Here is a 26,657-nt window from a genome sequence, read left to right as displayed (position 1 = left end):
AAACAGAGGGTTGCTAGAGGGGAGGGAGGTAGGAGGATGGGGTAACTGGGTGTTAGACATTAAGGAAAGTACGTGATGTAATAAGCACTGGGTATTATATAAGGCTGAGGAATCACTGACCTCTACCTCAAAAACCAATAATATATGTTAACTGAATTTAAATTTTAAAAATGAAAAAATTATTTAAGGATGCAAATAAATAATAGATTCTTTAGTATCATCTATTTTTAGTTTCAGTTAAGTTTGGTTACATAAAACAGAAAACCATAAAACCATAGTGGTTCATTTATGACAGAAATACGTTTCTTTCCATCATTAAGCAAGCTATTAATAACCCCTAGCTCAATGAAGTCATGAGAAATTAGGAAACATTGTATTTAATGGTAATAAAAATGCAACATATCACAGTTTGTGGGATTTAACAAAAATAGCCCTCAGGGGAAATTTTATTGCTCTGTATAGGATTAGATTAGAAAATAAGAAAGGGGGCACCTGGGTGGCTCAGTGGGTTAAATAAGCCTCTGCCTTTGGCTCAGGTCATGATCTCAGGGTCCTGGGATCCAGTCCCGCTTTGGGCTCTCTGCTCAACAGGGAGCCTACTTCCCAACCCCACCCCCACCTGCTTCCCATCCCCTCCCCGCCTGTCTCTCTGCCTACTTGTGATCTCCCTGTGTCAAATAAATAAATAAATAAAATCTTTAAAAAAAAAAAAAAAAGGAGAAAGGTATAAAATCAGTGATCTCTGCTTTCACCTTAGTCTAGAAAAAGAAAGTTTATTAAACCCCAAATAAGCACAAAAAAGGAAATAAGCATAAAAGCAGACATGAACAAAATGAAAATGAAATTATATAGAGAACTCAGAGCTAGATGTTGGATCTTGGAAAAGATTAATGGTATCAATAACCTCTAGTAAACCTGAAGAGAGAAAAGAAAGAAAACACAAATTAATATGAAAGTGAAAAACACTACATATCCTACACAACATTGAAAGATAACAGAGTTATACTTGAACAACCTAATGCCAAGAATTTTGTGTGTATGTTGTTTTTTTTTAAGAGAGAGAGGGGTGGGGCAGAGGGAAAGGGAAAGAGAGAATCTTAAGCCAAGCATTGAGCCCAATGCAGGGCTTGATATGGGGCTCATTCTCAAGACCCTGAGATCATGACCTGAGCCAAAATCAAGAGTCAAACACTTAACCAACTGAGCCACCCAGGTGCTTCAAGAAGTTTGATATTTTAGGTCAAACTGACAAATTCCTTGAGAGATAGAAGTTACCAAAATGAATACAAGAAAAAATAGTAAATCTCAATAACCCTATCTCTAGTAAAGAAATTGAAATCATAATTAAACAATTTCCCACAAAGAAAATTCTGGCCTAGATGGCTTCCACTGGTAAATTTTATCAAAACTGTAAGTAATATCAACCCTGTTTAAATTCTTTCATAAAATAAAAGTGATGGGAACACTTACCAACTTATTAGGAACTCTCCCCCCCCTTTCTTTTTCTTTCTCTTCTTTTTCTTTAGAAGACTTTATTTTTAAATAATTTCTACAGCCAACGCAGGGGCCAAACCCACAACCCCAAGACAAACCTACTGGCCAACACAGGTGCCCCTAAAATCAATTATATTTCTATTTTGAACATACAGAAAATGAATTTAAAGGAAGTCCAGGGTAGGGTGCCTGAGTGGTGCAGTAGGTTGCTTCAGCTCATGTTTTGGTTCCAGGGTCCTGGGATCAAGCCCACAACTGACTCCTTGCTCAGCGGGGAGCCTGCTTCTCCCTTGCCTGCCACTCCCCCTGCTTATGCTCAGGCGCGCTCTCTCCCCCTCCCTCCCTCTCCCCCTCTCTGAAATAAAATGAAATCTTTAAAAAAAAAAAAAAAATAAGTCCAGGGCTTGCTTGGAAGCCCCATGGTGTCATCAGTGATCTAGGCTTCTTTCTTTCAGTTCTACCATCCCAGACCACGGGCTCTTCTCTCAAGGTTACCTCATAGTGTGTGATAACTGCTGAAATTTCAGCTATCAGTGCACTCTAGGTTGGAATATGGAGGAACGACAAATTGGAAAGAAAAAATCCTTCTCTATCTTCACTCTCTTTAAATTAAAGAGCCTCGCGGAAGTCCATCCTATACATTTTACAGCTCATTAACCATGTTTAAGTCACTCAACCATGTTGGGAAATATAATCTTTGTTCTGGGTAGTAGTTTGCCCAGGTAGATATCAGAAGTCTGATTTAAGGACAAAGGAAAGAATGGATTTGGGGATAGGCAACATTCCCAGATAGAACTTCCTTTACCTAGTCCTGTTAGATTTCACTATATATAAAAGAAAATCTCCCAACAATGCCTTTATAAAGATCTAAATTTCTGTCTCTTAAAACTAGTCCTGGGAATTTTTTTTTTTTTTAAAGGTGGTGTTTAGGAGTGTGCTATGCTACAGTATTTTTATATTTGACTGAGTACTGAGAGGGTATGGTTTTTGCTTTCCTTCTATAATCTTTCAAGCTGTTATACATGTCATATTAACATTTCTCCTCAGAGACAATGGACCACAGATAGCCTATGTACGGGATTTCAAGGCAAAAGTTCAGTATTTCCGGTTCTGGTGTCAGGTTAGTATCAGGACTTTTTTTCTGTACTCCCTTTCTTTTGTTACGTTGCTTATATTACCAGTGATTGTGAGAATAATTAAACCATAGAAAAACAAGTAAAATGGGAAACATTGGAATCTCTTTTTTATATTTTTAGGGCAAGAAAAAAATTTATCAGCTCATTTGTGGCTTCTGTAGTCCAGAAGAATAAATTTGAAACAGTTTGAATTAAAAAATTGCTACTCAAAGAGAGTAGCATATACCCATAATTCTAAGATTACAAAAATCTTCAAACAAATGAGTTAAAGCATTCTCTGATGTATTGATTGTAACCAGCCCCTTTCTTTTTTATTTATGTAACCAGCCCCTTTCATATCTAACATTTGATATAAATGACTTTGATATATATTTATGTTTATATTTACATTCTGAGTATTTTTCCCAGATGTGATCAGTTATTTCTGATACATATTTTCTGAATTAATGATTTCTTTGTGGGTTCTAAGTAAAATTAATGTACTAATCAAAGTGTTACTATGATGAAAATTTTTAACTTCAAACTCATGTAATTAACTGGGCCCAAGCAAGCAAAAATAATGTTAGCTTCCTGAAAGTAAAATTAAAGATTTATTTGACTCATAAAAGTAAGCACTGCATATGAAATCTTTTCTTTTTTCTTTTTTTTGTTTTCTTTTGTTATATATCAAATGATCTGTAATTAGCATAAATGCTCACAAATGCATGGTTAAACATTACTGAAATAGATTCATATTCACAGTCTGCTTTTTTCTCTAAGCAAAGATAAAAGTAAATAGAACTTCATTCTTTTGGTTTTTCAGTAGGCTATTTTAATAGAGAGAGTTGACTTTGTCATTCTTACGTTTCAGCAACTGGCCATGCCACAGCACATAAAGATTACAGTGACAAGAAAGACATTGTTTGAAGATTCCTTTCAGCAGGTACTGTCTTGTCCACTTGATAAGCCCCAGGGCTGCCTGTCCAAAACCACTTTTGGTTCCAGGTCTTAACAGTTTGGCTTTTTGAGTTGGAGTCCTTAAATTAAGTATTGCCATCTGTATTCATACTTAAAATTTAGGAACATGTAGATAGTTTTGTATGTATATATGTCTTGTGCTTTTGAAATGTCAGAGTAATTTAATTGGTAAATTTCAGGTTTTCATTTCTAAGAGCTAAGTGTTCAGTTTGAAGTAGATATTTGATAAAAATGTAGGTTTTTGGTAGACAGAAGTCTGGAAATATCCATATGAACATTATTGGATGGGTAGAAAGGAAGAGGGGATGACTTTGCTTTTATACATGTGTGTTACTTGCATTTTTATGATCAGCATTTGTCATTCATAATTTTTACAAAAGTTTTTTTTTTATGTAGGAAAGAAGTTGGTCATTGGTTACAATACCAAAGTAAAAGAAGATATTTTTTCAGAAGTAGTCAACAAATTATTTTTATTGTCCTCAGAACCCATTAATTTACACTTACTTTCATTTTGCAACTTAACCAACGTGCAGATAAATGTTAATTAAGTACTTTTGTTGTAGACAAGATTGAAATGGACAGTGAAAAACTGTCTTAAAATGAAAACATCTACTTAATCCTTATTTTATGGCCGGATATGGACATAATTTTTATTATCAAGCCCCTGTGGTAATTGTGGTAGCTACAGCTTCAAAATGGATGCAGAGGAAAAAGAAATTTTCTGAGATGGTTGGGAGGTCAAACAGTTATATACATTTCCTAATGGAATCTTTGTAATTAACACCGAAGAGAAAAGCCAGTTGGCATCTTGCTAAGTAAGAGCAGGTAGCTTTTTAGCAGCAGAACTTGACTAAGGCCATTTAGAGAATCATGAGTGATTCCCTTCATCTGATGTAAGTCTCCAAGACCATTCCCAACTCCAGTCATTACCTGCTTCTAATTTTCATATTCATAACTACTGTGTAGTCAGCCTCTGGTGGGCCAGTTTCTTGGAACATAACTTGTTATTGCAGTGCTGAAAAGTACAAAACATGATTGAATATCCCTTTATTTTTTGACTTTTGAAACCTAAAGACTTTTGCAGAATGACAGACCAGAGGGTACTAAAACAGTTGTTTAAAATTGTCATCCTAGATTTGGTATCCACCAAATACATGTGAAACTGAAACTTACAAGAAAAATTTGCTTTGGAAGAGTGACAGAGCTGATAGCAAAATTAGCATCAAATTTTCTTCCTAAGTGGTGGATAAAGTTGTTTGGGGTAGTAAGTGTTTTGGTCATTGGGGAAATTGCAGGAGAAAAAAAAAATTTTAATATTAGACATTTATTAAAGGGCACTATCTAAAGATATTTTTCCCAGGGAATCCTAAAGTATCAGACATAGGGCAAAAAAAACAAGTAAAATTTCCAAGGGAGAATAGTCTCAGGTTTGGGAGAACATCAAGAGAGATCAAAAACAGCCCTAGGTTTTGGGGAGCAGCCATAGGGACAAGGAATAGCCAGAGGGAGCAAGAAACAAACCAATAAAAACAAATATTTTAACCTTTACTGTCTGTCATTTGTATTGCTATATAGCTAACCTAGTGTATTTGTAGAATATTTGCCATAAGCATTGAATTTTTTGTTACATCTGGGTTTTTTAGTGGCAGATGAATTCATGAAAGTGACATGAAGTGAGCCCTGGCATAAGCAGGTTACTTACTGGGCCTCTTTGGATGTTTAATGTGAGTGTTCATTCTGATTTCATAAAACAATGGCATTAAGTCCATTTCTCTTTGTCCAGGCCCTGTCACTTTTTTTTATAAAAGTAAATAATACATGTAATGTCGTTTCGCCAAATTTTTAGGCAAGTAATTAAATAGTTTTACAAGGGAAAAACCCAAATCATCTGCTCATTATATTTCAGTAATGGTGCTGTCCTTCAAATACGAAGATGTTCTTATTAACCACTGTAGTAGGACACAAAATTTGAGTATTTTTCCAGGTATTTATAGGTTTCCACTGAAAACGAGTTTCCAAAATTAACTATATTCTCTCTGTAGCCACTGCTTTTCATTTCTGTTAGCCAAATGCTGTTATCTGTGCTTTTGGCTATAAAACAAATCCAGACATAACCAAACCAAGCCCTTCACCACCCAAATGACCTAACAAAGGACAATGCCTACAGTTACTCTGCTCTAATAAGCAAGTGACAGAAGCAACTTGATAAGTCAAAAAGTAGGATTATTTAAAAGAAAATTATGTATAAAGTATATTAAAACATAGATATGTATAATATATACGTAAAATATTATAAAACTTTAATGTATTTTCTGTATGTATGTTGCTGACTAGACCACGAACACCATTCTATGTCATGGGAAACTCAAGTTACATATAATGAAGGATATCTTAGACCTGGAAGTGGTAGAATGATGTTTCAGTAACTGCTTTTACCAATTCTTTTACTTTATTATTTTGTAGATAATGAGCTTCAATCCCCAAGATCTGCGAAGACGTTTGTGGGTGATTTTTCCAGGAGAAGAAGGTTTAGATTATGGAGGTGTAGCAAGGTAGTGATAATATGAATACTCAGAACTTAGTTCCTTTCTTCCAAAGGTATCATTCACTTTGCTTGCAAGTATTTTCTCAATCTTACATTTCAGGAAAATGAATGTGGCAAATTATTGTGTGTTTATTCTGCAGGTACAGAAGTTCAGCAAACACTAATTCAGCACTTTCTCTAAGGGACTGCTAGGTGATTTCCCCCACATTACTCATTTTAATCCTCAGGATAACCCTGTGAAAATTTTATCGGTAATAATGAGTCTTAGAGACTAAACTATGGCACATAACGAAGATGGATGCAAGCTTTGTATCATCAAACCAGAAGCCCGTCTTCAGTCTACCACCTCTTTTTTTCCCACAGAGTGAGCATACAAGGCCCTATAGTGATCAGGTTATTTTCTCCATCACAGATTACTGATAACAGATGATAGCCACTCAATTCCCAACTGAGATTAATATATCTGCTTTAAGAATAGAGAGGGCTGTGTAAAATAGGAATTGAAATTTTAAATTCTGCTTTCATAATATTAGAGCTTCTAATCAAACCCTAGAGGACAAACCCTGGTGGCAAAGAAATTCCTCTGCTTGTTGCATAACAATATAGCATATCAGGTTAAATATTTGCATAGCAGTGGCAGTGTAGAAAGCAAGAACTTTGGAGTCAAGACTGGATTTGAATCCTTTTTCTGTACTCAGTAGTACAACCTCGGGTACATATCTTCCATCTGTAAAAAAAATCATTTCTAGTTTTCTAGGATTATTGTGAAGAGTAGAAATGGTGTTTATTAGTGACCTAGTTCAGACCCTCCATTTTTGTGTGCTCACTAAATGATGGCTACATTTTAGTTCTTATTTATGTTATATATTAAAGTTCACATTTCAAAATATATGAAGCAACCACTGGTAAATAGTAAATATGAATAGAAACACTGAATTTTGTATGACTTAAAGGCAGTTCAGGAGGAGAGCAATCATTTATTCTTAAATTAGAAAATTAAATAGTATTAAGAAGTAAAAGCAGCATTACCACCAGAGGCCATGAACTCACAGGAAAAGAAATCTTGGGTGCCTGGGTGGCTCAGTCATTAAGTGTCTGCCTTTGGCTAGGGTCATGATCCCAGGGTCCTGGGATCGAGCCCCACCTCAGGCTCCCTGTTCAATGGGAATCCTGCTTCTCCTTCTCCCACTCCCCCTGTTTGTATTCCCTCTCCCGCTGTCTCTCTCTCTGTGTCAAATAAATAAATAAAAATCTTAAAAAAAAAAAAAGAAATCTCAGACACTAGGTAGTATCACCTGTATTGCCCCAGATCTGTTCTGCCTATGGTTCTATGAGGCCAGCCCATGTTATGTAGTCACTGTAATCTTATGTTAATATTGGTTGGTATTTTCACAACAGCTGAATTAGAGCTCCTCAGAGCATTTTTGTAATGAATGAGTGGCTTCAGTTAAGTGTTTTATTGTCTTTGTGAAATTGGAAGTTTTCTCGTATTTACCTAAAATTTAGAGAGCAGTGGCATTTGATGAGGATTTCTGTGAGGTTTAGTAACAGATAGAGTAATTCTAGACTTCTTTCAGCTGTTCTGACTACATGGGTTAATAGTGAATTTTAAACTTGCCTCTATATAGTATTTCATTGATTCTAAGACTAACATTTTAACGGCTCTGACATTGGACTATGTATCACAATTATAATTAGAAAAAATTTTAGTGGTTCATCAAATAATGGTGTCTTTTAAGTTGATGTCTTAGATTCTTTGAAATATAATATGCAGTATGTAAATATCATCTCTCTAAACTGGATGTCTGTTTGAACAGAAACAGTTAAAAATCAACATGGGATTAAAAAACTGTCACCAGCTGAGGAGTGTAGATTCCTGAGATCTTTGTAGCACTGCTCTTTGATTTGTTGGCATGGTTTTTCACCCTAAATTTTCTTTTGATTTCAGAGAGTGGTTCTTTCTTTTGTCACACGAAGTGTTGAACCCAATGTATTGCCTGTTTGAATATGCAGGGAAGGATAACTACTGCTTGCAGATTAATCCTGCTTCTTACATCAATCCAGATCACCTGAAATATTTTCGTTTTATTGGCAGGTTTATTGCCATGGTAAGTATGAGTGGCGAACTGTTGCTTAGCAATACTAAAGCATGTTTCTTTAATCTTCTCATTTGAAATTTTCTCATCACCAAGACATTATTTTAAGATTGGTTTGTTATCTTTGCCCTTTTCCCAAAAATGTGCCATAATAGATGACAGGGGAGCTTTAAGGGAAGAATTCATCTAACATTCTATTATAAAATTATCATAAATGGTGGTATTATTTTCTTCTCGTATAGGCTCTGTTCCATGGGAAATTCATAGACACAGGTTTTTCTTTGCCATTCTATAAACGTATATTGAACAAACCAGTTGGACTCAAGGATTTAGAATCTATTGATCCAGAATTTTACAATTCTCTCATCTGGGTTAAGTAAGTTTGTTTCCATTTAATTTTTCAAAATATAATCTTATATGCTTTCATTATGGTGGTGGTAACTTATCCAAACTGTAAGCATGTAATTGGTTTATTGAATTTAAATATTAAACTTGTCTTGTGTTTTAATATGATGGATTTTACAGAATACACCCAATATCTTAGGTAAAAATATGATGAGTATATAATCTCTCCAGTTTTCTTATTTTGATGCTATAGTTTTATAGTAATTATTGAAGAACACAGTTCTTTAAAAAAATTTTTGATTGAATTTGTTTAACAAATAGTGTTAATTTCATTTGTGCAGAGAAAACAATATTGAGGAATGTGGTTTGGAAATGTACTTCTCTGTCGATAAAGAAATTTTAGGTGAAATCAAGAGTCATGATTTGAAACCTAATGGTGGCAATATTCTTGTGACAGAAGAAAATAAAGAGGAATATATCAGGTGAGAGAGAATGCTCCTTTTAACATACAATGGCTACAGCACATTGACAGTTGCCTAGTAATACTAGTGGACAGTATTTCAAAAGATAATGTTTGCCTTTTTACTAATCATTATGAGAATTGATCATGTATAACAAGGACATGATCACTTTCTACCTTATAAGTATGTTGAGAGAGGAACAAGGAAAGTGCAATGGGAAGTCAAGGGAGGGAGACATTATTTCTTCTAGTTGTAGTCATGAGCAGAGATACGAAGGCTGGAAAGCACAAGTCATAAGTAGTAAATAGGGAAGTGTAGTCTGTGATGGTGCTGTCAGGCAGCTCAGAGTTGATTTCCCATTCTGCCATGTCCTGCATTTCAGAGGCCACAGAAAATGAGGAATCTTTAGATGATGTGGAGGCAACCCTTAAGAGAACAATCACAGCTACATCCAAATGGTAGATAGAGAAACTACATTACAAGAAATTAAGGACCAAATTCAGTAGACAATTTAAATTTCTTTTTATCTAGTCTAGTGGCAGAAAAAATGAGAAGGTAGAACAGATTCTTGTGGAGGCAGCAGGGTAGAGAGAATATGCTCCAGGTTAACTCAAACTAAATTTTACAGAGAATCTAATGGGTACTGATAGGTTTTATACACCCTTTCTTGGTATATTTTCAGTTTTACCACAGTTTGAAGATTATATATAAAGGGATAGACAAGAATTTTGGTTATATAGAACTTTCATTTTTTAAAAATAGTGCTAGATCACTCTTTTAAAAACCAGCTCTGTAATCACTATGCCATGTAACATCAAGTCATTGAAAAGAATCTCAAGGGACGCCTGAGTGGATCAGTCAGTTAAGCATCTGCCTTTGGCACAGGTCATGATCCTGGGGTCCTGGGATCAAGCCGTGTGTTGGGCTCCCTGCTCAGCAGGGAGTTTGCTTCTCCATCTGCTTCTCTCCCTGTTCATTCTCTCTCTCTCTCTCGCCCTCTCAAATAAAATCTTTTTTAAAAGTCAAAGTTGAAATTTAGACTATTTAGTAGAGAATTTTCACTAAAAGTATTTTCATTCAGGGGTTGCTTGGGTGGCTCAGTTATAATATCAGGGTGGTGGGTACTAGCCCCTCTGCTGGCTCCTTGCTCAGCAGGGAGTCTGCTGGAGATTCTCTCTCTCCCTCTCTCCCTCAGTCCCTCCCCGCCAAACACTCTCATACTCTTGCATGCGTGTGCATGCGCTCTTTTTTTTTTTTTTTTTTTAGATTTTATTTATTTATTTGACAGAGATCACAAGTAGGTGAAGAGGCAGGCAGAGAGAGAAAGAAGCAGGCTCCCCGCTGAGCAGAGAGCCCTATGCAGGGCTTGATCCCAGGACCCTGGGATCCTGACCTGAGCTGAAGGCAGAGGCTTTAACCCACTGAGCCACCCAGGTGCCCCAAACACGTGCTCTCTCTCTTAATCTCTCTCTCTCTCTCTCAAATAAATAAATCTTCAAAAAAACCATTTTCATTAAAAAAAATTGCAAGGGGCAATGTATAAGTTAAAAGCTTAAGAGACTTTTACATTGTATGAACCCTTTTTAGATGCTGATTAAAGCAGTATGTTAAATTGAGTCAGAATTTGAGAACTGAATACTTGGCTATAAAGGAATTATTTACTTTTTTGTGTGATAATAGAATTGTGGTTGTTTTCAAAATGAGGCTTTATCTTACAGAAATACATGCTGAATTATTTACGTTTAAAATGATAGAGATTGGTGTTGTGTTGAAGCTGGGATATACATAGGATTCATTATATCCTACTTTTATAAATATTTGAAGTTTTTCATAATAAAGTTTTTAAAAATTATTTTTACACTTGGAATTTAAAGGTAAAATCTAAACTTCCTGATAGCTTTTTTAATATTTATTTACCAGAATGGTAGCTGAATGGAGGTTGTCTCGAGGTGTTGAAGAACAGACACAAGCTTTCTTTGAGGGCTTTAATGAAATTCTTCCCCAGCAGTATTTGCAATACTTTGATGCAAAGGAATTAGAGGTAATGAGTTTTTCTTATTTCCTCTGCAGCATGCTGGTAAATAATGCCTTCAGGTGTCTGCTTTCAGCTCACTTTCTCATCTTTCCAGTAGCAATAGTATTTTTTATGCTAGCAGGATGTTTTGAAGCATCCCTAGTGGTTTAAAAGTCCATTCATTTATCAAATAAATATAAACGTTACACCCCCCAAAAAAGAATTACTATCAAAACTTCTCTACAGTGAACGACTTACTTACCTGAATATGTATATATATATATGACACTGTCCATGAAAACTCAACCTTCTTAAGTAATGTAGACACAGTTCTTGATGCACAGCTTATAAGCCTAAGCCTCCTGATTAATTTGTTTTTTGAAAGTTGTTGAATATTAGTCTTTTTTTCTCTATGTCTAGCAGTTTTATATAAGTTGTAAAGAAACCTTTTTTTTTTTTTTTTTTAAATCTCCAAAGGTCCTTTTATGTGGAATGCAAGAGATTGACTTGAATGACTGGCAAAGACATGCCATCTACCGCCATTACACTAGGACAAGCAAACAAATCATGTGGTTTTGGCAGGTTTGTCTCGGTTTATTTCAATTGGCAAAACATAATTTTTTAGAAACTGCTTACCATATATGGAAGAAAGTCACAGAACAAAATGTACCAGTATATTCAGGCCCTTCATTCCATTCTGTGCATTATAATAAATGAATACATTATGTAAGTGCTAAGTTATGGAAGCAGCCCAAGTGTCCATTAATAGATGAATGGATCAAGATGTGGGGGGTGTGTGTGTGTGTTTTATAAAATGTTTGTGTATATCAACCACACACACTGGAATATTACTCAGCCATTAAAAAGAATGAAATTTTATTGGGGGGGTAAGGAATGGACTCTTGCCATTTGCAATATCATGAATGGATTTAGAGGGTATAATACTAAGTGAAATAAGTCAGCCAGAAAAAGACAAATGCCATATGACTTCACTCATATGGAATTTAAGAAACAGACAAAGAAAAATATAAACCAAGAAACATACTCTTAACTAGAGAGAGCAAACTGATGGTTATCAGAGCGGAGATGTAGGAATGGGTAAAATTGGTAAAGGGGTTTAAGAGTAGACTCACCGTGACGAGCACTGAGTAATGTATAGAATTGTTGAATCACTATATTGTACTCCTGAAACTAATATAATACTACATGATTATACTGGAATTAAAATTTTTTAAAAAGATTATAACATTTTTAAAAACTATTGCTGAGTAAGCAACACACACCTTTTACCTTTGCCCAGGGTATAAAACAACCTCAGATGATGATTCCCCTGCATTTGATCTAAATGCTTTTGGAATTTTATGGAACTGTCTAAAGTATGGTTTTCATCATTCATACCTCATTAAGAATTATATTATGTTCAGAAGGCAAAACTTAAGGGAGCGACCTGGTTTGGAATCACAGTGGTGTGTCTTTAAAAAAAAAAAAAGCCTGCTATGAGCACATGAGAAGATGCTCAAATCACTAATCATTAGGGAAGTGCAAATCAAAACCACAGTGAGATACCATTTCATATCCATTACTGTCATGGCTATTACCAAGAAACAGAAAATAATCATCCTTGAGGATGTACAGAAATTGGAACTCTCTTGTATTGCTGGTAGGAATGTAAATGGTGCACAACTGTGGAAAACAATTTGGTGGCTCCTCAAAAAGCAAATATAAATTAACGTATCCAGCAGTTCTCCTAGGTACTCCCAAAAGAAGTGAAAGCAAGACTCAAACACATACTTGTATACCTACCTTCATAACAGCGTTTCTCACCATAGCAAAAAGGTAGATGCAATTTAAGTGTCATCGACAGGTGAATGGATAAACAAAATGTGGTGTTCACATACAATGGAATATCATCCAGCCTTAAAGGAAGTTCTTTTTTTTTTATAAACATATAATTTATTATTTGTTTCGGGGATACAGGTCTGTGATTCATCACACAATACACAATGCTCCCCACAACTTATATCCTCCCCAGTGTCCCATCACCCAGCCACCCCATCCCTCCCACCCCCTTCTACTCCAGCAACCCTCAGGAGAAAGGAAATTCTGACAGGCTGCAACAGGGGTAAACTTTAAGAATAATATTCTGAGTGAAATAAGCCAATCACAAAAGGACAAATACTGTCTGAGTCCATGATTCCATTTATATGAGGTATCTAGAATAGGCAAATTCATAGAGACAAAGTAGAACAGAGGTTAACAAGGGTGGTTGGGGGATGAGAAGATACATTTCATGAATTCAGAGTTTTTGTTTAGGGTCACAAAGTTCTGGAAATAGTGGTAATAGCTATTTAGCAGTGTGAACATACTTAATGCCATTGAATTGTGTGCTTAAAATGAAAAATTATATGTATTTTACCACAATAAGAAAATAAAGTTTTAAAAGATGTCTGTTACTTATATAAAGAAATTCATAAGGGGGTGCCTGAGTGGTCACTGGGTTAAGCTTCTGCCTTTGGGTTGGGTCATGATCTCAGGGTCCTGGGATCAAGCCCCCCATGGAGCTCTGCTCAGCAGGGAACCTACTTCCCCCTCTCTCTCTGCCTGCCCCTCGGCCTACTTGAGATCTCTCTCTGTCAAATAAATAAATAAAATATTAAAAAAAAGAAATTAATAAGAAACTCAGATGAACTGAGCTTCTATAGCAAATAGAATTAGCATTTTGAAATACTTGACAGTAGGGCGCCTGGGTGGCTCAGTGGGTTAAAGCCTCTGCCTTCGGCTCAGGTCATGATCTCAGGGTCCTGGGATCGAGTCCTGCATCAGGGTCTCTGCTCTGCGGGGAGCCTGCTTTTCCCTCTCTCTCTGCCTGCCTCTCTGCCTACTTGTGATCTCTGTCTGTCAAATAAATTAATCTTTAAAAATAAATAAAATAAAATACTTGACAGTAGTACAATAGGATACAAATCATTTACCAAAAAATATTTGGCTGAGTCAAAACATTTGTGCTACAGGCTAGAAAACATCTTCCATAAACCTAATGTTTTGAGCCAGAGTTGTAGGAGTTGGAAGCCACCTGATTCTGATAGTGTATAGCTACACCAAAACCTAGCGAACATTAAGAGAAGGAGGTTATTGAGATATATCTGGATTAGAATTCTAGGAGCTTGATTTCATGTGTTCATAAAATTTAAAAAGTCCATACTCACTCAAGCTTTGTGTCCTGTGTAACCACATGAGTATCCTATAGGACAGGCCTATCTGGGAGGTAAAATAAGGGGCTTCTCTAAAAGAGCTCATCTTGAGACTTTGAGTAGGGAGCTCTTAGGCCCAGGGCACCCTCCTTTTTCTGTCTCCCTAAAAGGATATGGTCCTAAGATTTATATAGGGGAAGGTTGGTAGGGCTTCGACAAACATGGGAGAAGTCCTCCATCCACAGTGGTGGGGTATAGTCATTACCTAGTGCATTTAACACTGGGATTTCATTTGAAATGATTGTTTATCATTCTTATTTATGCTAAACGTAACATAGGACCTATATATCTCTTTACGTGTGTGTGTATGTTTTTTTAACAGTTTGTTAAAGAAATTGATAATGAGAAGAGAATGAGACTTCTGCAGTTTGTTACTGGAACCTGCCGTTTGCCAGTTGGAGGATTTGCTGACCTCATGGGTGTGTATACAGGATCACTTTTCCTATACAGAAAATTACCACACAGTTATATCAAATCAGTGTCTATAAAACTTATCAGAGGGGCGCCTGGGTGGCTCAGTGGTTTAAGCCTCTGCCTTCGGCTCAGGTCATGATCTCAGGGTCCTGGGATCGAGCCCCGCATCGAGCCCCGCATCGGGCTCTCTGCTCAGCAGGGAGCCTGCTTCCCCCTCTCTCTGTCTGCCTCTCTGCCTGGCTCTGATTTCTCTCTGTCAAATTAAATAAAAAAAAAAAAAAAAAAACTTATCAGAAATAACAAAGAATAGACATTTTCCTAACCAGTCACAGTTATCCTGGATTTGTGTAAACTTTTAATTCACTTTGTAGTCTTTACCCCTAGAAATTTTTAACCCTAAGGCTGGATCCCACGTTTTAATTTCATAGGATAGCAATATTCTATATGTAAATCTGTTTGATCATTCAGTCATTGGTAAACGTTTTAGAGTCTCCTACAAGCCAGGCACTTTTGATTGTATTATACTATATTTTAATGATGAGTTTAACAGTCTTCTCTATTATACCTGGAGCTCCATGAGATACAGATCCATATCTTCATCTTTTTATTTCTGGTGCCTAGCATAGTGCTTGTCACATAGTAGTCACTGATCAAAATGGGTGTTTGGAAATGAATGACCATGAAAGTACTTTTGTGACTGATAATAAATTAAACTCCAATCTTTAACACCAGCATTATGCCAAATACCACAGGAGAACAGAAGTTATGATCCCTAAGTCTGTTTCAGCTGAAGCAGAACTGAAGAACTAAGTAGGCAATTTTGGATACAGTGACTAAAAGCCAGACCAGAAGAATTTTGGCCATTACTCTGAGGGTATTGAAAGCTGTGAAAATTTTTGAAGAGAGGAAAACTTGCTGAAGCTGCATATTAGGAAGACTTGATAGCAAGGTATAGCATGCATTAAAGGATAAGGGAAGCCCTGAACAGAGGAAGAAAATGGAAGAAAATATTGGAGCAGTTGATCTTAGGAGATGGAGGTAGGGATGGAAAAGAAGGGATAAATGCTAGAGAAGTTCCAGAGGTAGCAACAGAACTTGATTAGAGATTAGAAGATGAGTTATAAAGGAAGAATGTCAAGGATAAAACCATGTTTTGAAAAATGGAGAAATGGAGAAGTTATAAAATGTAAAGAACATGGTTTAGAGGTTTTGAGGGAAGATAATGAATGGCTTAGAACCTCGAGTTCAAGGTGATGGCCAGACAACCAGAAGAATACCAGGAAGCCAGAGGGACAGTTGAGTGGGTGTCGCCAAAGTATGAGTAGAGCAGTGACACTTGAAGCTATTTGAATAGGTTGGCTTATGCAGAAATAGAATACAAAGAGTAGAGGACTGATGCTTAAAAACACCTGTATTTAGGGATGAGACAGAAATAGCCTAGAGGCAAACTTAAAGGATTTAGAGCCAGAGAGGGAAGAGAAATAAATATTCTAGTCTCTCAGAAGCAATATAGAGGGGCACCTGGGCGGCTCAGTTGTTAGGCATCTGCCTTCGGCTCAGGTCGTGATCCTGGGGTCCTGGGATCGAGCCCCGCATGGGGATCCCTGCTCAGCGAGAAGCCTGCTTCTCCCTCTCCCAGTCCCCCTGCTCGTGCACTCTCTCTCTCTCCCTCCCTCCCTCTGACAAATAAATAAAATTTAAAAATAATAATAATAAAAAAAAAGAAGCAATATAGAAAGGAGATTTTTTAATCCAGCTCTAGAGAGGTTTCAGAGAAGGTTTATTACTACTAAGTAAATTTTTGGAGAGTGGTACCTTTTGAGAATGCTATCTTAATTTGAAAAAGAAAAACCATGTTGGTGGGTCAGGAAGTAAGGTAGTGACCATAATGAGGAAAAAAGTGGCATAAGTTTCAGTATAAACTAGAAATCTGATCATTTAAGAGATAACAACTAGATCTGCTCTTGGGAATAATATTTGGGGTTGGATGGAGCTATCTAATACAGGAGGATACTTGTGGAAGGCGGAGAGGAGATTGTGGTTCATAGAATTTTAGAGGCCATCTGGTTTAACCTTCCCCTCGGTGTAGGAGGAAGAAGTTACAAGAATAATGTATATAACAATGTAATGTGATGGATTTCAACTTTGACAGGTCTAACATCCCATTTCTGTTAACAAATTATCTATAATATCCTCTACAATATTCTGGAATAAAACTGGTAGACATGAAATAAAAGTACCTACAATCAAGAAAATACATAAACTTAGCCTAACTAAAATTTTTAATAAGTGGCTTATAGGGTGGTTGGGTTATGGGGAGGGTATGTACTATGGTGAGTGCTGTGAAGTGTGTAAGCCTGATGATTCACAGACCTGTACCCTGGGGCAAATAATACATTATATGTTAATTTTTTTTAAAGTGACTTATAATGAAATAATACTTATTTCAGTCATTGTATATTTGGGAAAAACTGTTAGAAGACACTAGTTAATAGGTAATTGTTCCTACTTAAAAGGTTTGGGTTTAAGATAAGATCAGAAAGGTTTCTATATAAGAAACACTGGAATACGAAAGAACAGACAGAAAGAGCAAGAAATAGAGATGTCTGGGTGGCTCAGTTGGTTAAGCATCTGCCTTCGGCTCAGGTCATGATCCCAGAGTCCTGAGATTCAGCCCCGTGTCAGGCTCCCTGCTCAGCGGGGAGCCTGCTTCTTCCTCTCCCTGCTGCCTCCCCTTCTTGTCTGCTCACTTTCTCTATCTGACAAATAAATAAATAAAATCTTTAAAAGAAAAGAAAGGGCAAGAAATAATAGACTTAAGTATGATAAGAAAAAGAGGGAGGGACACCTGGGTGGCTCAGTTAGTGTAGCATCCAACTCTTGATCTCGGCTCAGGTCTTGATTTCATGGTTGTGAGCTCAGGCCCCACATTGGGCTCCATGCTGGTGTGGAACCTACTTAGAAAAGAAAGAAAAACAGGGAAATAATCTAAATGAAGTAGGGATAATAGACTTGCCAGAATAAATTACAGATGATCAAAGTGGAGAAAAGTGAGGTAGCATCTATGATGAAATTCCACTGATACATAAAAAATCCTCGGAGACCATATTATTTGAAAGTTGAAATGGGTTGAAAATGGGAACATAGGTGCAAGAGTCCACATAAAACTTGGGTGGTTCAGGGGCAATGTCAGAATAAGATTGAAAACAGGCAACCTAAAAATAATTGCAGCATGTATAATGTATACAACTTGATGTCTTACCATTCCATAAAGTTTTAGAAAGCACTTAGGATGATATGACATATTTGTAAGATAGCTTTACTGGTGAAATTCACTAAGATCCCTTCATTTCCTGTTTTTCTCTTTTAATATTTGATTCTCTGTCTTTAATGCAATCCAGACTCTTCTGTTATATATTAATTAGCACTATTAAAACGTTCCGTTCTTTGTGGTTAGAAATGCTGTAATATATTGACTAGAGAGAATGTTCAGAGTGAGTTAATGTAATTTTGAGTTTAATTATTTAATAATTTTAACTATCCTTTTTCATAATCACCATTTCCTATCTTACTGGGCTTTTCGTGTTAACTACTTGTGCAAATACTTTGATGTTATTAAATCAGAAGTACTACCAGTGCATATTTGTACTGGTCAAGAGGGACATGAGGACATGAGAAAATTCTTTGAGTGTGACTGCCTCACACATTACGAACATTTAGTTTGCCTGGCCCATTCTAAAGTCCAGTAACACCACCAGTCATTGTAACTACCAATAAATGCTTTCTAGGGATTGGTAGTGACCTTTTAGAAAACCAGTGCTTTAGGATCACCATTCACTCTGTTGACAACAGAAGGTAACTGAGAGGAGAGACAAGAAGTGGGTTGTAAGTGTATAAGGTTTCTGCAGGACCTGTAAGCACAAGCACTGTTAACATTGAATTCACTAGATTATATATAAATCAAGCTTTATTGTATAAGACGGTTGTAGTTTTCCTGTTGTGTTTAAAACTAAAATTAAGCTTTTTTGGTGTTCTGTTATTAGGTGAGGTATATTAGTAGCATTCTGTTATTCTGGCAAAGTAATGCCAGATAAAACTGCATTTTCTTCTCTTGGGCATACATTAACAAAATCGTTCTCAAACTTTAGCACTCTTCAGAATCACTTGGAAGCCTGTTCAGACACACATTGCTTAGCCTTATCTCTTATCTTAGCCTACTCAGTTCGGTAGGCTTTGGGTAGGGCCTATGGATTTGTGTTTGTGTTTTTTTCCTTTGAAAGATTTTACTTATTTTAGAGTGAGTGTGTACACTGGAGGGGGAAGGGGAAGAGGGAGAGCGAGAAACCCAAGCAGAATCCACACTGAGCACGGAGCCTGATGCAGGGCTTGATTTCATGACCCTGAGATCATGACCTGAGCTGAAATCAAGAGTCAGACGTTTGACCGACTGAGATACCCAGGAGCCCAGCTTTGTGGTCCTGACAAGGTCCTGGGTGATGCTGATGCTGCCGGACTGATGGGGTCACAATTTGAGAACCACCAAGTGTCAAACTGTTGATGATTTCACTGTTTTAGGGAGTAATGGACCACAAAAATTCTGCATTGAAAAAGTTGGGAAAGAAAATTGGTTACCCAGAAGTCATACGTGGTAAGTAAAATCAGAAAGAGTAGAGAAAATATCCTTTTTCCAGTTACTCTATAGATATTAAAGCCTGTTGGAAATTAGAAATGAAACATTTTTCCCATGGTATTATTTTTTTATAGCTTTAGCAAGGCATAACTTATATACAGTAAAACTACTAAAGGTCATAAGGTTACTCCATTTAAATTCAGTGATATTTAGAAGATTTACAGAGTAGTAACCATCAACCAATATTAGATTATTTCTGTCACTCCAGAATGACCCCTTAATGGCCCTTTGCAGTCAATCCCTTTTCCTAGCCATGGATTTTTTTTTTTTTAATGTGGTATTAGGAAAACTTTTAACTTTTCTCTGAAAGCAGAAGATACCAACTTTTCATAGTTTTGGGGAGAACAGAAACATTTTCTTATTATAAATGTAGCTTAACCACATTTCCAAAAATGTACAGAACTAAAAACAACCCTAATTTTAATTCAAATACAGTATGTAGGAATCCCACCTAACATCAACAATATTTGAACTGTATTTTGTGAGACATTTCAGTAACCTTGCTGGATATTCCTTTATTTTCCCCATCTGCCCTTTATATTTGTTTTAGTGTCTGTTCCTTTATATTTTGATTCATATACATACATGTGGTTTTTAAAAAATAACATTGCCACATTTGTTGAAAATCAATTGACCATAAATAAATACACGAGTTTATTTTGGGATTCCTGGGTCTATTTCATTGATCTGTTTGTCTTTCCTTAATGGTAGTACCACACTGTCTTGATTACTATAGCTTTGTAATAAGTTTTGAAATTAGGAGGTTTGAATTCTCCAACTTTTTCAAGATCGTTTTGGATATTCTCAGTCCTTTGGATTTCCGTATGAATTTTAGTATCTGCTTGTCCATTTCTACAAAGAGGTCAACTGGGATTTTGATACAAATTGCTCTGAATGTATAGATCAGTTTTGGGGGATACTTTATTCTTTTTGAAGCTATTATAAATGGAATTGTTTTCTTAATTTCATTTCAGGTTGTTAAGATTATTGCTAGTTTACAGAAATACTGTTGATTTTTGTACATTCATCTTGTACACATGCACATTTTTTATTTGACCTCGTCTTTTTTTCAAACTTGGAACTCCTGTGAACAGTTTTTCTCAGTCACACATAAAACCCAGCCTCATTAGTTTGTCAGGTTCCAAGTTTTCATTTGCAAGAAGTAACAAAAGTTATAATTACAGATTTATTTTCCCTTTGTGGATAGCATTATTTTTTCTGATGTCAAACATCTGCCTAGGCCTTATCCTTAAAATATAGCAGAAGGCCCAATACCTTAATGGCAAACTCACTGCCTTATGAAGGTGATAATAATGTAGCCCCAAATTAGAAGATGCCCCTTAAGACCTCACAGCTAAGAATAGGACAGAGAAATTCAGTAGGACTAGAATATTAGATACTAAAGCAGAAAATTGTTTCTTAAAGTAGTACACAGTCCCTGACTTAAGATGGTTTGACTTAAGATTTCTTGACTGGCTTTATGATGGTGTGAAAATAATATGCATTCAGTAGAAACTGTACTTTGAATTTTTAATTTCATCTTTTCTTTGGCTAGCAATATATGTATGATATTCTCTCAGGATGCTAGGCAGTGGTAGTGAACTGTAGCTCCCAATCAGCCAGCAGTCATGAGGGTAAACAACCAGTTTATTTAAACCAGTCTATATCCATACAACCATTCTGTTTTTCACTTTGAGTACATTATTCAATAAATTACATGATATTCAACAATTTATTATAAAATAGGTTTTATGTTCAATTATTGTGCCCAGCTGTAGGCTAATGAAGGTGTTCTTAACACATTTAAGGTAGGCTAAATTACGATGTTTGGCAGGTTAGATTTATTAAAATGCATTTTTTACTTACGATACTTTTAACTTATCATAGGGTTTATCCACATGTAACCCAATCACAAGTCAGGGAAGATCTGTACTTAAAACCTATATTTACTGTTTAGCCCTCCACAGAAAAAGTTGGCTGGCCACTAATCTAGATTAAGGAGAGTATGAGAGGACTAACTCTTGCCCCTGTGTTGTGTAAACACTTGTTCTTCATTCTACCCTAAAAGGTAAATATTGTTATTCCCATGCTACCAATGAAGAAACCAAAATTGAGAAAGGTAAAAGCAATGTTCAAAGGCCCAGTGACAGAGTTGGGATTTGAACTCATTTTTACCTGACTTTAAAACCAGTGTTGTTATATACTACACTGCTCATATGATTCTTTGTATATTTCCTTTTCTCAAGCTAACAATTCTTACTTTTAGTTTTAATCGCCTGGACCTGCCACCCTACAAGAGCTATGAGCAACTGAAGGAAAAGCTGTTATTTGCCATTGAAGAAACAGAAGGATTTGGACAAGAGTAACTTCCAAGAACTTGTGCCACCAAAGGACAAGAACTTAATTGCAATGTCTGTCCTTTTCCTTCTCTGCTTGTTGCACATCTTGTTGTAAAATTGGGCTGTGACTGTTTAGAGAGTTATTTGAGTGTAAGTAAATTAATATTATCATTGAGATTTCTCTCCCAGTGATTCTGGATTTCTGCTCAATATTTCCAGAAATCAGATCTGCAAATGACTAGTCAAATCTTACTTAACATGAGATTTAACACAGCAATGAAATCTGCCTTGTCTTATTCCACTAGATTGTTACCTTAACAACAATTTTGTATATGTGTGTCAAAAGTCTCACTTGGAAGTAGATTTTTTTCTTTTAGAGATTTCTGCAGATATTCAGGGACGTCCCTTGGTAAATGAAATATTAAGACCTTAAGCCTCTTGGTGAGAGGTATTTATTAAAAGTGCAAACTCAGCCCAGCTTCTGGGGATGTGAGCGAACTTCTGGCTTGTGCTCTCCCTCTCATTTCAGCCTGGCCTGACTGTTTTTCCTTTCCGGAGCATGAATTCATGCATCATTTTGCTGGTATCGTTGGAAAGTGATACAAGACTCTTGCATCGCTCTACAAAGTAGTTTGGTTACTTTGAATTCAGGGAGAAGTTGGTCCCAGCCTGCAAATGACCCTATAACTTTCTTCATTTGGAAGTTTGTTTTAATTGCCTTGCAAATTCTAAACTTTACAAACAATATTAACACTGTGCTTCCTTCACGGTCGTTTTATAAAAGTTAATCTAGAATTGGAATTAATTTAGATAAATTCATCAAAGGCCATCATTGACAATTTTTGTATGTTCCTATATATAAATTTTATCTATAATTTTATCATAATCCAGCAACTTCAGTTATATTTAATTATTGCTAAGGAGTTCAAGTTATAACTAGAGTACTTTACACCCAAAGAGAAAGGTCAGTGAAACATTCTCTAAATTACATTTTCATTAGGGAGGGAGAGCTGTGGTACTGGCTAAAAAGAAGGGAGTAATATATTTACTAGCAATACATTTCTAATAACCACAGAAATGTATTCTCTGTATGAATTAAAAATCTTTAAACTTATCATTTCTCTGACACCTTGGAATAGTCTTTTCCATTCTTTACATTGTCCTGAATTGGATACTCTCTTCACTCCTAAAAATTTTAACAGGCTTCCCCCCCCCCCCCCCCGCCCATGACTATTTAATTTCATCCTGCTCCATTAGTATCTGATTAGTGCACTTTTGAACATCTGTGTAGTTAATTATTTTAACTTGGCCTAACTTAGATTCCATCAGGAAGGCTGCTGTCAGGGATTTGACTTTATGGGTAGTGGGATGAAGCCTCAGTCAACTGAGAGCCCATCACAGCTAAACCCTGAGGACAGCCTCATAATTCGTGAAACAGGACTTTAGCAGGTTTCAGTAGCATAACATGAACAAGTAGCACTGAGCCAAAAATAAGCAGAGTAGCAAACCCCTATTCGATATGGAAGGAAAATGGTTTTTCTTTGTCCCTAACTACTCTTACATCCTGGAACAACAACAACAAAATTTTTAAACTTGTGTCCCTGTGCTCTAAAACACTGCCATCATAAAGCAGACTTAAGTGAGTTAAAGGGTTGCCTCATCTAGAAATTGTCAGTGTAAAGGGGGAGATTAGGTTCTCCCCAACCCTATCTTTATTTTGTTTTTTATTCCATATACTCCAGGAAATATATGGTCTCTAAAAGCCCTAGTTGTTTCCAAAGTAGGGACTCTGCCTTTTTGTTGGTAGGGGGAAAATGCTATTGCTTTGTCTTACAGAGCGAATGTCTGCCAACTATCCATTCATTATATAAATCTGAACTTTGGTAATATATGGCTGTGGAGATTAAGCCTTCTATAAAGACTTACTATGGAGGTGAATTCTCGTTAAAATGTAGTTATCTACAATATTTACTAGAGATTTATGAGATTAAATTAAATAATGTAAGAAAGTAGACCTTTTTTTGTTCTACATAATGCTTAATGATTCATTTAGGGACCTAGAAATATTGTGTGAAAATGTATAAATATCACCCAAAAGGCTTTCTGCCCTATATTTTTAAAATACAGAATAGTTATATTTGAAGTAGCCCTGGCCCTAGTTCTATAGGGCTTGGCTATTTAATATTTTTATGGAAGAAACGTTTAGTTCTGGAAAAGGTAAATGCTTGTATATATTTTTGCAGCCTGGGATCTCCCTTACTCCATTTCTTCCTTAATTTAAGTGGCCACATGTATATGTCTTCCCTGCTGTGTTAGGAAAATGGGGGCTGGATATCCCAAGAATCAGAGGTTATATAAAAATACTACAGATAGACAGCAAACATAAATACCTACCAAATGCTATTTTAAATTTTGGTCCAAACTGAACATTTGGAAATAGATTTATTGTAAGTGTTCAATTAGAGCGATTTCTTAAATCTGAACTAAATTGCTTTTAGAGTCCTTTTTCTTTGTAAGCATTGTAAATGCTAATAAACCCTGTTAATTTTTTTTACTGCATGTTATGTTGAAATAAAAACAAAGTAAAATGAGCAATTGCCTTATTCTTCTGCTCTTTTGGGTAATTGGGGAAGGCAGTATTTCACAGCCTGGGTCAGGAGGGAAGGATCTCACTTGTTATCAGATAGAGTGGTTTAAAACTGATCCAGCAGCTCATAACAATAAATTCCTGCTCTTTTATGCTCTTGTATCAGAGTGCAGAAGAATATAATTTCATAAGACTTACAATAACTCTATTTAAAATTCAGGTATTAATTTTTTATCAAGAGATTGACATCAATGTCAATGCATCGGAAATTTAAGTGAAAAATGACTCACTTGCCCACAGAGATCTCATCCTAAATGAATTATTTCAGTCAAGCCCACTCTGCCACTTTTTATTTATCTGGTTAATAATCTAAAATGTTATCAGGGATGACTCATGAGGTTATTAGACTTACTGTATTTCTACACCCTCCTTGTTTTGGATATAATTCCATCTGAACTCCTTTAGGTTAATTACTTCTACTTAATATTGTTGGTATCTCCAGCCCCCCCCTTATTTTTTGTTTTTCTCTTATTAGAGTTATATACAAAAGTATTTGTATATATGGTATGCTTTCATTTACTAAAAACCGGGAATGGCAGCACTGGATTGTATATTACTGTATTGGAGTTCCTTTGTTTTCTTGAACTGTAACTTCAAATACTCAGGTAACTCTACAAATATCACAGGGAGTCAAGTGCTCTTATAAAGGTCCTTCAAGGGGCTGCCTCACTTGCATTTCCTTAAAAGATGTAAGACTGCGTTTATAATTAAACTTTTTTGGTCCTTTATTTGCACACTGTTCTGTTAGTTTGAGTAGGGAGGTTTTCCCTAACTACAGTGAAGCCTTCTTTCTTTCTATATGATTGAGTCATATGGATTTGTGCCTCTCTGCTTTTCTGAGTGGGCAGGTTATAACCTGTCTGTACTGTGGAGTAGGTAGAAAAAACTGGAAAGACCTACTGGGGTGAGACTGGATTTGTCCCCTATGTTGAAGAGAACCAAAATGAAGACATCTGCTTTTCTAAGACAACTAAAGGTGCTCTAAAACAGGACCCCAGCATGGGTGCTGAGTAGACTACAACCAGTTCGTTACCAAGACTAACCTCAAAAAGCTGTCCTACTCTCTAGCTTCAGTAGACCTTTTTCTTGTTAAGAAACCATGCTCTCATTTAAAATAGAACCAGTGGTGAGAGGCTAAGGGGATTTGTTTTGTTTTTTTGGTTTTGTTTTTAATGCTGAACTAACAGTGACTAGAGGACAGAAACTGCAGTTCCCTCCCAGGTCCTGAGAAGTAGATCCTATCCTGTTTAATGCTTCAAATAAGCAGCTAGAATGATCTAGTTTCAGTGTGGCTGAGAAAAGGGATGGGGGGAACTGATCCCTCCCAGCATGTGGAAATTTTTCCGTGGGAAGTAGTTGTTCTTACTTACGTTTGGCTTTCTGGCCCCAAACCATACAAAACAACATCAGACAAGACTAGCTGTGGCCAACTGACCCTGTTATCTGGACTTTTAGGAAATGTCTCCTATTGCATTAACTCCAGAACAGAAATTGCTGTCACTCCCAGCCTATTTCAGCTATCAAGTCTGTGTGTCTGTAGGGCTCCTCTGTGGCCAGGACATTTGCAGGCAGGATTCCATGATTATCTTGCTATTTGGCTAGGAGAAGAGGGTCTTCAGTGAAGACCTCAGAAGGACAGTGTTTGTCCCTTATTAACAGGTTCCCATTAAGCAAAGCTGCTGTGGGCAAGAGGGTTTCCTCAAGGCACCCTACAGGACAGGACCTTGAGAATTTGCAGTCATACTTACAAATCACTGAAAACATACTGTTATTTTTCCTCATGTAATTTAGACCTGCTCTTCTGTTTCTCTTCCCCATCCTAGCAACCAATACCACACCTATATTCACTTAGTCCCAGGACAACTATCGACATTTATTACTATGTCCCAAACTTGGTTAGATATGCCACATGCAACTGTCAGTTAGTCTTCCTGGCCACTTTCAGGGGTGATTATTTCTATTTTACAGATAGTAAAATGGAGGCTCAAAGTGATGAACTTGAGGCCATTCAGTGGCAAGAGTGCAAACTGGAATTCTGGATTGTGACTCCAAAGCCTGCCTGCACGTTTATAGTCGCTACTGGATTCTCTTTTCATCCAGACCCCCCTGGAAGGAACACCACATCCTTCCCTAATTGAGAGAGGCTACAGTGGAATGAAAAATTGGGAGTTAGATTATCTGGGTTGAATTGAGGAACCTCCCCAGGAATGTAGTAACCTTAAGCCAGTCAAATGAAATTTCCTCCTCAATACTAGTAAGTTTACTGAC

General features: G+C 36.5%; 1 protein-coding gene across 3 annotated transcripts in view; it reads left to right on the top strand.

The window, feature by feature from the left end:
• The window catches only part of ITCH (itchy E3 ubiquitin protein ligase), a 130,578-nt gene extending 106,245 nt beyond the window's left edge, over window positions 1-24,333 (top strand). For all 3 annotated transcript variants that reach the window (XM_080812829.1, XM_080812830.1, XM_080812831.1), the window contains 11 exons: window positions 2,542-2,614; window positions 3,481-3,552; window positions 6,051-6,139; window positions 8,081-8,240; window positions 8,471-8,604; window positions 8,915-9,055; window positions 10,955-11,075; window positions 11,526-11,630; window positions 14,622-14,718; window positions 19,289-19,361; window positions 21,670-24,333. In XM_080812829.1, coding sequence (XP_080668955.1) covers window positions 2,542-2,614; window positions 3,481-3,552; window positions 6,051-6,139; window positions 8,081-8,240; window positions 8,471-8,604; window positions 8,915-9,055; window positions 10,955-11,075; window positions 11,526-11,630; window positions 14,622-14,718; window positions 19,289-19,361; window positions 21,670-21,769 — 1,165 coding nt within the window. In that variant the 3' untranslated portion in view covers window positions 21,770-24,333. The remainder of the gene's footprint in view (window positions 1-2,541; window positions 2,615-3,480; window positions 3,553-6,050; window positions 6,140-8,080; window positions 8,241-8,470; window positions 8,605-8,914; window positions 9,056-10,954; window positions 11,076-11,525; window positions 11,631-14,621; window positions 14,719-19,288; window positions 19,362-21,669) is intronic.
• Window positions 24,334-26,657: the final 2,324 nt, after the last annotated feature.

Source organism: Martes martes (genome assembly GCF_963455335.1).
Source record: "Martes martes genome assembly, chromosome: 9".
Lineage (NCBI taxonomy): Eukaryota > Metazoa > Chordata > Mammalia > Carnivora > Mustelidae > Martes > Martes martes.
Note: the sequence above shows the minus strand (reverse complement) of the source record. Positions and strands in the feature narration are given on the sequence as shown.